Source organism: Spermophilus citellus, assembly GCF_964194105.1.
Source record: "Spermophilus citellus genome assembly, chromosome: X".
NCBI lineage: Eukaryota > Metazoa > Chordata > Mammalia > Rodentia > Sciuridae > Spermophilus > Spermophilus citellus.
In genome coordinates, this window is record NC_138190.1 from 106,381,976 (window position 1) to 106,397,261 (window position 15,286).

The 15,286-nt window shown below is 35.7% G+C and overlaps 1 protein-coding gene across 1 annotated transcript in view; it reads left to right on the forward strand.

Moving 5' to 3' along the window:
• Positions 1-568: 568 nt before the first annotated feature.
• Positions 569-15,286, forward strand: part of VSIG1 (V-set and immunoglobulin domain containing 1) — a gene marked incomplete at both ends in the record, with an annotated part of 30,066 nt that continues 15,348 nt past the window's right edge. The window contains 3 exons of the mRNA XM_081277729.1: positions 569-617; positions 11,770-11,933; positions 15,058-15,165. Of these exons, the coding sequence (XP_081133855.1) occupies positions 569-617; positions 11,770-11,933; positions 15,058-15,165 (321 nt within the window). The remainder of the gene's footprint in view (positions 618-11,769; positions 11,934-15,057; positions 15,166-15,286) is intronic.

A 15,286-nucleotide genomic window follows, 5' to 3' on the forward strand; every position in this document is an offset into this window, starting at 1 on the left:
CCAGTGCTTCCAAAAAGGTGTTTGTTCACATAGAAATGAGTTGCTTCAAAACCCATGTGCCCTTCCTGTGAACTGCATCTCTCCAAGAAATCTTATAGCACCAATTTACTAACCTAATTTGTAAAAGAAGGTTAGTGAATCATTGCTAGAAGATTTTCATGGAAATATTTGAAATTAATTAATTTTCTCAACTTTTATTTGTATAAGCTCTCTTCCAACTGTATCTTTCAAAACAAGTACAATTTTTTTTTAATAAAACTGATTTTAAACAATGAGACATAGAGAATCTGGGTACAATGAACAAGAAGAATTTAAATACATGGGTTTATTATTAACACAGTAGCAAATATATCAAGGATACACACCCCATGAAAAGTGTTTCAAAGAAACACAAACCCGCTCTGAGAAAGGTCTGTACCCAATAAGTAAGCCCAAAGAGGCATGTTTGCTTGGTGATGCCCAGAAGATAAGCCTGGCAAACCTCAGTGTGATTGAAGAAGCCAGTCTGAGACTCAGCCTAGGTCAGGAAAGCTACAGGCTCCTACTGCTCCCAACGAACTTCAACACAATGGTCTTCACATTCTGGAAGGCTTTTCTGATCCTAAACTGCCTTGCAGGTAAGGAAGGGATCTCCAAACCACCACAGATAATTGGAAATGAAGCTTTTAGATTGAAATTATAAATTTTTGTATTAAAATTTCCTCTCTATACTTCAAAGGAATTTTGATTAGCATGCTGAGTAATTTTAAGAACTGTAGCTTAACAAATATGTGCCATGTTAATATTTGGGAGTCCAGTCTGTAGTAAAATTGTGTTATGGGGCTTCAGGATTGACCTTTTCTCAGAAAAAAAAAATCATACTATCTTTCTTAGTTTAAAAGTTGGACAAGTAAATTTGCTCTCTTTGAAACCAAAGTTTGTGCTAAGGATAATTTCTCTCTTTTATTTAGTGTTTCCCTTAATCTCACGGTGATTGACTTGCTTTGCTACAGCAAGCAGAACCTGGGTTTAAGCCTGCCAGGGCTTACATGTGGGAAGGACAGAGATTCTATGAGCACTTTATTATCTAATATTGCTTAGGGATTTTTGGTTTTCCAATCCTAAGACTGTATTTTGGAAAATATGTGAGTGATTTATTATTGCGCACAACATGGATGATTTTAGGAATTCAAAGAACAAATTCATTTTTGGAGTCAAAATCCCAATAGTGGTTAAAAGGCTGGAGAGATGACTAATTTGGAAAATGCCTTAGCCATTTTTCTCCAAATACCAGATACATTTTGAATCTGTACTTACAGTAACCTAAACCTCATATTAAATACAATAATATTGTTTATCAAAAAATCAGGTAATTTTTAAGCCATTGGTAATGTTAGATCCTCTTTAAAGTGAGGTTTGATAAGTACATTTAATGAAACAAGAAAATGCTCAAGATAAAATACGAAGTTAAAAAGCAGGAAACACAAAACTGTAATAAATTTCTGGAAGGTAATATACTGAGGCACTCACACTGGTAATCGCTGGGTGATGAGATTATGGATGATTTTGATTCTATTCACCATCTATTTCATACTTTCCAGGTTTTCTATAGAGTATTATTATTATTATTATTATTATTATTATTATTATTATTATTATTATTACAGTGCTGGGGGCGTTAAACCCGGGGTCTGCTGCATTCTAGGCAACACTCTACCACTGGGCTATAGCACCAGCCCCTATACTATTTTTAACATTAGAAAAAAATGTTACTTTGAAACCTAACATGTGGTTAGCAATAATTCTTTAACTATTCATTACTAAATGTTGACGCTGAACAAAAATGTTGTATGGTGTCAAGTCACCAAAAGGCAATACTGCAAATATCCCATTGCCTAACCAGTCTGTATAGCTGGAAACACATGTTACTATTTTCCCTCACACCAGAATATTCATTTAAATTTAATTTCAGACAGGAAAAATCTTTATTCCTTCCAAAAGGGCTTCCAATCACAAGCCAATTGGATCAAACCCCAGGCCCTCTGCACCAACTCTCTAAAATCATGTCTATAGCTGACAATTAATTCTCTATGTGAGGCCTAACCCTGGCCTATACTAAACACAGGGTTTGGAACAGTTTCAAGAATGATTTTCAGGGGCTGAGGCTGTAGCTCAGTGGCAGAGTGCTTGCCTAGTGTGTGTGAGGCACTGGGTTAAATCCTTAGCACCACATCAAAATAAACAAATAAAGGCATTCTGTTCATCTACAACTACAAAAAAAATTTAAATAATGATTTCACTATAACAAATATATATGTACATATATGTCATATATATATATATATTTACTGATTATAAACATTTTTATAGTCACCGTAGGAAGGTTGTAAAATGTGGACATATATATATCATATATATGATATATATAAATCATCTGTAATCTTACCACTCAAATTTGGGTGAATTCCTTATCAATATTATTTTGCAAGTGTATATTACATTAAAAATGAAGCCCATACCTTTTATGCAGTTTTCCTGTTGTTTAAAAAATTATCTAGCATGATGTTGGGATCTTACTTCTGACTTGTAGAACAAGGCCTGATCAGAATGACCAATAACTACTTCAGAGTGTCTTTTCTTAAATTACCATATAGCTGTTTTTGTTGGTATATATTATATGCTATATATCTATGCATGCCTGATCTAGCTGGTCCAAAGCAAAAAATGGTAGTCAGCCCAGCAGACTAAAAAGAGGGTATAGTATCTTGTTATTTGCTATACTTACAGATGTGTGTATATCAGAGAAAGGAAGATTTAGGTGATCTATACCTGCCATTCATAGTGATCCAGATCCTTCAGTTGATCCAGATCCTGCAGTTGATCAAGATATTACTGAGGGACAATTGGCAATATTTCCAACAATGTACAATTTAATGCCCCATCTGCACTTGTTTAAGAAAGAATATCACATTTCAAGTATAGTGCCTGGCACATAGTGGGAATATAGTAAATGGTTGTTGAAGGCATGAATTAACTTCCTAAACTCTAAACATTCAGAAATAATTTTCATATGAATATTTAAAATCAATTTCCTGTACAAATAAGCAGAGTAGTGTTTTTTAGTGTTACTCTCTCCCCTTATTTAATTAATTAATTAATTAATTTATTTATTTACTGTGAATTGATCCCAGGGACACTTAATCACTGAACTACATCCCCAGGCTTTTTCAGTTTTTATTTTGAGACAACATGTCACTAATTTGCTGAGGGCCTTACAAAGTTGCTGAAGCTGGCCTTGAACTTGTGAACCCCCTACCTCAGCCTCCAGAGTAAGTAGGATTACAGGTGTGCACCAGCATATCTGGTTCAGAATTTATTTTAATCTTATTTTATTTTCAATGGCTTCCTTTTTTTTTTTTTTTTTTGATTAAAGGGAACTGTTTATTTTGCTGGACTTAAATGGTAGACATTCAGGTTGCTGCTAATTTGCTATTGTAAAATCTTTTTTTCTTTTTTAAATATTTAATTGATTTTATTCTTAAATTAAATGACAGTGGAATGCATTACGATTCTTATTACACATATAGAGCACAATATTTCATCTCCTGTTTGTATATAAAGTATGTTGACACCAATTCATGTCTTCATACATGTACTTTGGATAATGATGTCTATCACGTTCCACCATCATTGCTAACCCCCTGCCCCCTCCCTTCTCCTCCCACCCCTCTGCCCTATCTAGAGTTTGTCTATTCCTCCCATGCTCTCCCCCTCCCTACCCCATTATGGGTCAGTCAGCTTATGTCAGAGAAAACATTTGGCATTTGTTTTGGGGGGGATTGGCTAACTTCACTTAGTATTATTTTCTCCAATGCCATCCATTTACCTGCAAATGCCATGATTTTATTCTCTTTTATTGCTGAGTAATATTTCATTGTGTATATATGCCACATTTTAATCCATTTATTGACTGATGGGCATCTAGGTTGGTTCCACAGTTTAGCTATTGTGAATTGTGCTGCTATAAACATTGATGTGGCTGTGTACCTGTGGTATGCTGTTTTTAAGTCCTTTGGGTATAGACTGAGGAGAAGAACAGCTGGACCAAATGGTGGTTCTATTCCCAGTTTTCCAAGGAATCTCCACAAAATTACAATTATCTTATACTAGACAAAGGCGCCAAAAACATGCATTGGAGAAAAGATAACCTCTTCAACAAATGGTGCTGGGAAAACTGGAAATCCATATGCACCAAAGTGAAATTAACCCCTATCTCTCACCATGCACAAAACTCAACTCAAAGTGGATCAAGGATGTAGGAATTAAACCAGAGACTCTGTGTCTAATAGAAAAAAAAGTAGGCCCTAATCTTCATCATGTGGGATTAGCCCCAACTTCCTTAATAAGACTCCTATAGCACAAGAATGAAAACCAAGAATCAATAAATTGGATAGCCTCAAACTAAAAAGTTTCTTCTCAGCAAAAGAAACAATCTGTGGGGTGAATAGAGAGCCTACATTTTGGGAGCAAATTTTTACTCCTCACACATCAGATAGAGCACTAATCTCTAGGATGTATAAAGAACTCAAAAACCTGAGCACTAAACACACAAATAACCCAATCAATGGCTTCTTAGGAGGTTTTAGTTTAAACCTGAATTCATGAAAGTAATTGTAATGAAAAATTTCTTCCACAAAAAATTCATGACTATCATCAAGATACTTGTAACATGTATTAGTCACCTGTTGTAAAGATATGTTAATATTGCTTTCATTTTCTGGAGATATGTATTATACATGTGAAAGAAGTAATATATTCAAAATTTGGTTTTGCAGTCAAATCCAAAAGGTGAATGATCACTTGGTTTTATTATTTTGTAACTCAAAGCAAAGCAATTATACCTGAAGTTACTGTAAATTAAGTCACTTTGAATGCATCATTTTTTTAAAAAAAATCTACTTTTTAGTTGTAGTTGGACACAATACCTTTATTTCACTTATTTGTTTTTATGTGGTGCTAAGGATTGAACCCAGCCCCTCACACGTGCGAGGCTAGCGCTCTACCACTGAGCCACCACCCCAGCCCCCAAGTGCATCATTTTAAATATGGCTCATTGGGAGATATTTTTGCTATGGTATATTAGGACAATAATAATCTTCCAAATAAGCAAAGTACCTGACCATATTATAGGCATTAAATGAATGAATTAATAACCATTACCAAATTGCAAGACATTTTAAAATATTCTTAAAATATTGATGTATGCACCTTGGATTATTTTCCTTTGATAATGAACACTGGATTATAAAAGAAGTAAATCATAATTCAACCACAGATACATTTTTGTTTTGTTTTTTAATCCAGCCAAGTTACTAAGGGGCATTGCAATCCTCAGTTTTGTTTAAACCAGGTATGATTCTTTAGCTTATTATTTATTCACATTCCTGTTAATGTAGATATTTTTCTGACTTTATCAAATTTAAATAATTTTTCAATTTAGAATTAATTAATCTAAGGAAAGACAACTGTTTTTCTCCTGACATTCACAGAATTAACTCTAGTTTAGGACCAAATTTATACTGTTCACTACCCACATGTGATTAAATTTAAATTAATTCAAATTAAGTAAAATTGTAATGCCATTTCCTCAGTCTTACTGGCCCAATAACTGCATGTGGATAGTGGCTACTAAACTGGACAAAGTGGAGATAGGATATTTCTATCATCACAGAAGTTTCCGTTGAATAGTGCTGGCTAGATGGTAATCTAACAAGGTTAAGTAATATGCACTAGATGAATGATGCTACACTTAAAAAATGCCAATCTTAAATTACATAATTCTTAGCTCTGAAGTGTATTGTTAATATGTTAAGGTTGGACAATGTCTGAAAGTCTTTTTTCCAAAATTTAAGAATTGGTTATGGGACCAAATATTGGGAATCTAGGCAATAAAATGGTTCTCAGGTTTTGCCTTGCAATCATTACCTATTTACAAGACAATGTGTAGTATCCTCAAAAATATATTGTCTCACTTTAAATTTTGAAATCATCATCTGAATTCCAATGTGATATTACTGAGCTTTTATATGTATCAAATTAGTTATAGATTTTATATCTTCTATTTTTTAAATGTTAGAAATGTCTGAGTCAGATTAATAGTTCTCAAGCCCTTGGTTTTCATTCACTTCCATTCTGGTCTGTGCTATAAATGGCTTCCTGCTGCACTGACATGGCAGGCAAAGAATGTGTCTGTCTTTTTCATTAAGATTTTCCCAGTGTTTAGCACTGCTTAAGACACAAAATAGGTGTTTGCCAGAAATTTGTTGCTAGGCTCTGTGGTCTCTTCCATGCTTTGTCTTATGTGAGAACTGTGCTTACTACCATTAAGCACTTTTTACTGAGACTATCCATCAAATGGTTGTTTTGCCTTACATGTTCACATGTAACTATCATTGATCAATTTCATAACAGATACTGAGACCCAAACAAGAGAACAAAAATATTGTCAAATCATCTCTCCAATATCTCTGTTTTTAGGGAAAAGTTCTTGGGAACTTTAATGACTATCAAATTCCCAGTTCTATCCCTTTTATTTTGGACACTTTAAAAGACATTCTAAAGTCATCATTTAAGCACAGCCACAGATGTGGCTAACTTCCAGGAGAAAGGAGATGAGCTTTTTGAAGACAGGAGGAATCCACTTCCCCTCCAACAGAGGAAAGCAGCTTTATCCAATGAAGTTTATGTTGGAAAGAGTAGCTGCTCTCTGAAGACCAGTTTTTCTTTTGGGAAAGGCATCATGGGAAAGGAAATTATGAGAAGAATAATGTTTCAAGAAGGAAAATGCATGGAATTAGAAAATGCTGTATTTGTGCCTACCCTAAAGCATTTTTCTCAATTCATCAGTGCATTGGTTGTCATGTAAACTGTCTGCTGCCAAGGTGGGCCTGGCTATAACACAAAATACAGCTATTGAATCCAGGAAACAAAGGATAATCAGTACAATGGTTTGCTGTTTCTTTTACTTCTTCAAAATGTTTCCCAATCCCCTAAATTCCTTTTCTATGACTGCTGTCATTAAGTAAGAAAAATGAGAAAGTCTTTGGAACCTCTCACTTCATAGGTAGGCAGAATTAATACTGTTAAAATGGCTATATTACCAAAAGCAAGCTATAATTCAATGTAATCCCCCTCAAAATGATATTCTTCACAGAACTAGAAAAAAAGCAATCCTAAAATTCATATGGAAGAATAAAAGATCCAGAATTGCCAAAGCAACCCTGAGCTAAAAGAACAATGCTGGAGATATCATAGTACATGATTTTGAATTATACTGCAAAGCCACAGTAACAAACAAACAAACAATAAAAGCAAGGTACAACATAAAAAGAGTCACATGGACCAATGGGACAGAATAGAAGACACAGAAACAAATTCACACAGCTATAATCATCTGATTCTCAAAAGGTGTCAAAAACATACACTGCAGAAAAGACAGCCTCTCTAACAAATGGTGCTGGGAAAACAGAATATCCATATGTAAAAGAATGAAACTAGATTCTTATCTCTCACATTGTGTAAAAGTCAACTCAAAATGGATCCAAAACTTAGGAATTGGATGAGAAACCTTGTAATTGTTAGAAGGGAAAATATTTCAGCACACAGGTGCAGGCAAAGATGTCCTGGTTAGTGTTCCTATAGCTCAGGAAATCAGAGGAAGAATCAATAAATGGGATGTCATCAAATTAAATGACTTCTGCACAGCAAAATAAACAATTAATAAAGAGATAACCAACAGAATGGGAAAGATCTTTGCCAGTTATTTTTCCAACAGAGGATTAATAGCCAGAATATATAAAGAATTAAAAATACTCAACAAATGCTTTCCTAACTAAATCGTTGTGTTCATTTGTTCATTAAGGGCCTTGACTTACCCATATGTTTGTCTAATTTGTATATTTGTACAATAATATAACCCATAGGAATTTTAATCTCAATTGTCATGATAGCATTTCTAACTTTGGGGGAGGTGGTACTGGAATTAAATCCAACATTACTAATATTTTTTTGGTAATGGATTGAATCCAGGGGCACTTAAACACTGAGCCACATCCCCAGCCTTTCTTATTTCTAACTTTGAGGGTCTTGCTAAGTTGTTCAGGGTCTCATTAAGTTCCTGAGGCTGGCTTTGAATTTGCAATCCTCCTGCCTCAACCTCCCAAAGGCTGGGATTATAGGTGCAAGCCATCATGCCCAGCTTGTCACATCTCTTTAAATACAACTTTCTGACTTTCTTTGTGGGTCCTTGTTCTGTACCATTCTTTATATACCTTCCATTGCAGTAATTCACCAATCTCACCTTTCCATGTGGGTTCCTTGTTATATCACTCAGTTTCCTCACGCTGTAGATTTTTACTTTTCTTTGCAACAGCAACTTCCAAGTTTGGGCATTCTTTTTCCTTAAAATGTAGTCTCGGGACAAGTAACTAAACATTCTTAAAAAACAAACAAAAAAAAGTACCTTCAGAATAAGGTTTATAGATGATTTGCACAATGGTTGAGTGTACCTTGCATAATCTGTTCTCAGAACATCAGGGTGCCCAGAACACAAAATCACAAGTGCACTTTGATACCAATTTGTAAGAATACTGCTACATTCAAGAGTCATAAAAGAAAACTAAAACTTAAATAAAAGCCTACTAACACTCACCCAATATGAAATAGATAATTTGAATAGCCCTATAACCATTAAAGAAATTGAATTCATAATTTAAAAAGCTTCTACAAAAGAAATCTCCAGGTCTAGGTAGTTTCCGTGGATATTTCTACCAAACATTTAAAGAATAATTAACATCAATTTTGTATATTCTCTTCTAAAAAATAGGAGAGAACACTTCATCTCATTTTATGAGAACAGTATTACCCTAACACTAAAATCAAACAAAAACAGTACAAATAAAGAGAATTACAGACTAATATCTCTCATGAACTTAGAAGTAAAATATTCAATGAAACACTAGCAAGTTGAATCAAGCAGTGTCTAAAAAGAATTACACATCATGACTAAGGGAGATTTATTTCAAATATGGAAGGCTAGTTCAACATTCAAAAATTATTTCATGTATTTTCATGTAATAATCTAAAGAAAAATTATGATCATATCAATTGGTGCAGAAAAAAACATTTGGCAAAATCCAATACTCATTCATGAGAAAAACTCTTAGAAAGTTAGGAATAACAAGTATGTGAGCTTTATAGAGCTACTATAAAATGTTGCTACAACTGGGTACTTAAAACAAGAGAAATTTATTATCTCACGTTTCTGGAGGCCAAAAGTCTTAAATCAAATTGTTGTTAGGCTTGATTACTTTTGAAAGCTCTGAAGGAAGATCTGTGCCATGAAGTTTACCCTCATGACTGCTGGGAGTTTTTGTCATTCCTTGATGTGTAAAAGCACCATTCCAATCTCTGCTTCCATCTTTATATATCATTTACTTGTATGTGTGTATGTGTAAAATTTTCCTTTCCTTTTACTTATAAGGACAACAGTAATTGGGCCAACCCTGAATGCATGATAATCTCATATAAATATCTTTAACTTAATTTCATCTGCAAAGACTTTATTTTCCAATAAGATTAAACTTCCAAATATTGGGGGGTAGGACTTAGACTAAACTTTTTTGGGACACAATTCAACCCACTGAAGAGAATTGCTTCAATTCAAAAAAGAGCATCTACAAGTAACATATGTCTTTGTACTTAATGGTGAAATAACTGAATGTTTTTCTCTTAAGATTAGGAACAAGGCAAAGATGTCCACTCTCACTCCTATTATTCAACATGGTACTTGATGTTATAGCCATTGTAATCGTGCAAGAAAAGAAACAACATATAGATTCAAAAGGAAGAAATAAAACTCTGTCTACGTGACAGAAGACTAACATCTAGATTGCATAGAGAACTCTCAAAACACAACCATAATCAATCCAATTAGCAAATGGGCAAAAAATATGAACAGACATTTCATCAAAAAGTTATAGAAACAGTAAATAATTACGGTGAAGGATGTTTGGCATAACTAGCCATTAGGGAAATGCAAATTATCAGAATGATTAAAATAGAAAATGGTGACAGCATCAAATGCTGGTGAAGATACAGAGAATCTGGAACACTCATTCCATATTGATAGAAAGGTATAATGTTGCAGTCACTCTGGAAAGCAGTGTGACTTTTCTTTTTACATAAAACTAAACATGCAACTACCATATGACCCAGCTATTACACTCTTGGGAATTTTTCCCAGAGAAATGAAATTCCTGTTCATGCAAATATCTGTACACAAATACTTGTACTTTTTTACTCTAGAAAAAAACTGGAAATACTTCAGATGCCTTAAATGAGTGAATGGTTAAGCTCTGATGCATATATACCATCAGATATTACCAAAACAGCCAACTACTAATATAACTTGAGTGGATTTTCGAGTAATTATGCCAAGTAAAAAGAACCAGTGCCAGAAGTTTACCATGATTCCATTTATGGCACATTTATGAGATGAAAAAATTTTAGAAATAAAAGACATATTAGTAATTGTCAATTGTTAGAAGCAGGGATGGGGTACATGAGGGAAGTGTCAATGCTTTTAAAGGGCAACATGGGGCACATTTGTGGTGATGGGAGTGTTCAGTATCTTGACTGTAGTGGAGACACAATCCTACACATGTGATAAAATTGAATAGAACTAAATACATGCTCACAGTTGCATGTGTACAAGTACAATTGGAGAACTATGAATAATGTCAGTGTGTGTAGTATCAAAGTCAATATCTTGGTTGTGATACTATACTATAGTTTTTACAAAATATTACCATTGAGGGAAACTGAATAAAATGCATATGGTATATCTTTCCTGTTCCTTAGAAATGCATGTGAATCTATAATTATCTATATTTATCTTAATAAAAGTTTCAATTAAAAATTATTGAGATGGAGGTAGGGTGGTAGCCTAGCATGTATGAGGTCCTGAATTACAATCTCATCACCACAAAAAATTGAGGACCCAAAATATTTTTTATGTAAATTATTTCTATTTATATGTGCTATGTTCAAAATTAAAACTGAGAAAATAATTTTAAGAAATACACAAACACACATTTCATTAGCCACTAGAACAATGACATCATTACCTGTCATGTAGATTTTGGGAAACTCCAATGTATACTCATGAGAGAATGAGAATGAAAAAGAAAATAAACAACATCTTAGTATTGTTATGAATGTAATTTTGATCTTACAAATACCCCTCCAATGGTCTTAGGGAAGGAATAACCAATTCATCCCAGTTTGCCTGGGATTTTTCTGGCTTTAGTCCTGAAGTCCTATAAAAACAGTATTGTTTGCTTGAGACCTATTGAGTTTCAAAACTAAAAGTCCCACATTCAAAGGACTCTTGATGCTTAGAAAACTGGGTTAGTTGTTATCCATATTTATGGACCTTTTGGAGGCTCTTGGACAAGAATGTATGCAATCCTTAAATAGGAGGAATTCCCAATTCAGTGCTATTATCTCATCATCACCTAGGTTTTGAATATCTTTACACTGCAACTTGTTAGAAACTCCCCTTTCCCTGGCCTCATTGTTTGCTCAGTTTCCCTCTATGGTTCATTCCATATTCTCCTCCTCACTTTGGACTCTCTAAATAAGATATTTTTGAAAATGTTTTGTGACCCAAAAAAAGTGTCATCATAATCTAAATGTGTACCATTGTTTTTCTGATGATTATCTTTTCAGGTCAGGTTAACCTGGTGCAAGTGACCATCCCAGACAGTTTCGTAAATGTGACTACTGGATCTGATGTCACTCTTCTCTGCTTCTACACCACCACTGTGGCCTCCACGGACAAGCTGTCTATCCAGTGGTCTTTCTTTCATAAGAAGGAAATAGAGCCACTTACTGTAAGTCCTAACCTCTTCCCCTTTGCTAGTTCTGACTGAAAACTGTTGGGGTAATTATGTGAAGGAATGATATGCCAGTGACAACAGTGACAGAACCTGAGATACAAAGTTTGAAGATAGATGTCTAGCGAAGACCATCATGTAAGTGAATTTGCCTTTGTGTTCTCTTCATATTGTTTTATACCTGTTATCTCATTTATGTACAGAGATAACAGGTATAAAACAATATGAAGAGAACTGTGTGTACCATGTTTTCTATATTAGACAGAAATGTCTTCTCATGAGTGAAATGAATAGTAGTTCTGAAAGAACCTCCCCTCCAAATATCTCCATACTGTCTCAAAGACATTGGATCAATTGCAAGTTCTGCAGATCTCTTCATCACTTAATATCTTGGATCTGTCTGTTAAGGGAACTGGCTCATTGAACCAGACTGAGTACTGACAGAAGGAGACTACTTATATGGATAGAGAGGGAGCCACAGTAGAGGTCAACCCTAGGTAAACAAGGATAGCATAAAGCTAGAGGCTCTAAGTTCTGGGGGGGGGGGGATCGCCAGAGGATGGTAGATAAACATCAATAGGGGAGGATTATTCCACAGGCAAGATGCCTATTCCCAGATTTTATTTATCGATCTTGAGGGTAAATCCTTCTTTAAATTAGCAAAAGGATTAAAATTGTATTCTCACAGATATGTGTGTGCATGTGTTCACATGTGTACATGAGCACATATGCAAAAATGCCCATATATACCCCTTGAAGAAAAAGGTCTTTAGCTTTCACCAAGTTTTCAAAAAACATGCACGAACCAAAGTGGAGTTTAGAGAAGAGACCAATCAGTGTGGTTTGGAATATGCAGTTATTTTGAGTCTTGAAGGAAAGGAAGGGTTCAGTTAGTAGAAAGATAGAGGGAGAATAAGTTGAGTGAGCTAAGGAAGGCCCAGGGGCAGAGGTGGAGGGGAAGGAGGGCATTGGAGGAGGCGCACCTTGGGCAGTGTTGCTTCAGCCAGTAATGTTCAGTGCTTAATCCTTGCTTTTACTAGAAATCCTAAACATTTGTCAGCAGGAAACACCATTCAGGGGGAGATTGCATCAATGTCACTATCTAGTCAAATAATTTGCTTAGTACTGGTTACCTCGGACAGATATTTGAATCACTCCGTGCCTCTCTTTAAAATATGATACAACAGCAATACTCAGGAGAATTAATTGACATAATGCATGTGAAAACATTTGGGAAAAATATAAAGCCCTCTAAAGTTTATCCCATGTAAACACCATTATGATTAGCAGCAGCAGTAGTACCACCACCACTAATAAAAACAGTTTTTCCACCAGTTTCCATCACCCAAAATGTCCTGACCCAAGACCTTGCATGTTGGAACCAAGTAAGAAATTTTCAGTTTCCATTGCAAGTTGCTCTCGCTTTGAATGTGGATGGCAATAATCACATGATCTTTTTAAAATCCTATTTTCTGACTAGTCTTTTCAACAAACTCTTCATCTGTAGGCTTGAAGTTCTTCTCATTTTTCCAGTAGGGACTGAATTTAGAGAGTCTTTGCTAGTATATTTTATACTTGATACTCAAATCAAGATGATCTCACCTGCCTGGAGGCCAGGCAAAGCCAGTCTGAGTTCAAAAGCCCAAATTCTTCTATATGCCTCCTTGACAATGGAATTCACAGGGCCACTTCTTTCTTGAACTATGTAGCTAGTGAGGGAGGAAGCTGCAAAGCCAAAGGGTATTATGACCACCAGTGAGTACTATTTTTTTTTTTAGATCTAAGAATGAACGGGAAGATATGATTAAACTGACTGTGGATTGAGCTCAGGGCACCTCTTAGAAGAACTTTGAAAAGAAAATCCATTAACAAATAGGTATTTAATGAGTAGTTTATTTACTTGCCATTTGCCTCATTCTTCAGATGTCAGGTACACCTGCAGCAAATAATTCAAGATATTTACTCTTTGGGGATGTCCAAGCCAAATGAGGTCCTCTCTACTGAGCTGCTAAGTCAGAGAACATACTCCCTGATCTTAAAACTGCATGAGATCTGTGTGCTATGCTTGGGTTTTAGCCATATGGAGGACAGGATAGAGTAGGAACATCTCTTAACTTGAGAACAGTGAAAACCAACCCCCTTAGCACAAACCTCCTCCTCCTGTTTTCCTGTTTTCCTTCAACTCACCCTGACCAGATCCTCATTATAAATATTTGAAGTCTCTGTTTTTGGAGAATGGAAACCCCTTCCCTCTCTCCCCATATTCTGCAGGCATGTGCTTCTCTGTGCTTTCCCAAATGAGTAGCTTTAGAGCCCCACTGGAAATCTCCTGACGGATGTCAGTTTATTGCTGTACCACTTACTTACTGGTTGGTTGACCTTACAGAAGTCACTTGACTTTTCAGATATTTAGTTTTTCCATCTATAAAATGGAACTACATACATACCTCATAGCTTTAATTAGAAGATTAAATGAGATGATGCTTGTGAAGCACTAGGAATCCTTCCACACTGCAGCATTCAGTGAATCTGAGCTAATATTAGTGCCATTGCCACTCACAAAATGGTAATTTTGCAAAATTCTTATTCCCCCTCATGCTTTGGTGTACTAGAGGGACTGAGAAATGGGAACAGGGAACCCACCCTAACAAGATACACTTAGTATAACTGAACGGCTGGGACAGAGCTCTTCAGGGACATCGTGGCCCTCACTGGCTCACAGATCCACTGTCTTCAGGGTCTCTGTGGTCAGAAATAGAGCCTAGATACCTTTTGTACTGCTTCATGTCCCTGAACAGAGATTCTGCTCATCAAGGGATTGCGGACTTCCTGGGTCGAGATAATATTTTTTAACATGAGAATTGGCCTCCTTTTCAAGACCCTTTCCTCTTTGAGCACTTCTATGCATTCAAAATTCTGTAGAGCATGCAGTATGCTAATCTATGGATTGCTGGTGGGACATTTTGGGGATGCTAGAAAAACACTTTTGTGTTAGTAGACAAGTCAATGATATGAGAGTAAGATGTTGCCAGACTGACCACTGAGTGATTCAATTCAACTCCTGGGTTGATACGATAGTATAATTCAGCTCTCAGATCCACCCATTTCTGCTCAAACACAGCATGGCTCGTGCCTCAATACTGAGGGTTTGGAGGAAAAGGCAGTCAGTCAGTGTCTAAAAATGGCGCATACAAGAGACGCTCGGGGAAGATGTAGCTGGACCTCTCAGGTAAGAACACCTGTTGGTGTACTACTAGACTCCTTCACTGTTTGCAGTCTCTAGGGCACTGGCACAAGCTTCAGGAGTGGGATGGAAGGGTCTGAGTTTAGTGAAAATCCAGATAAGCACA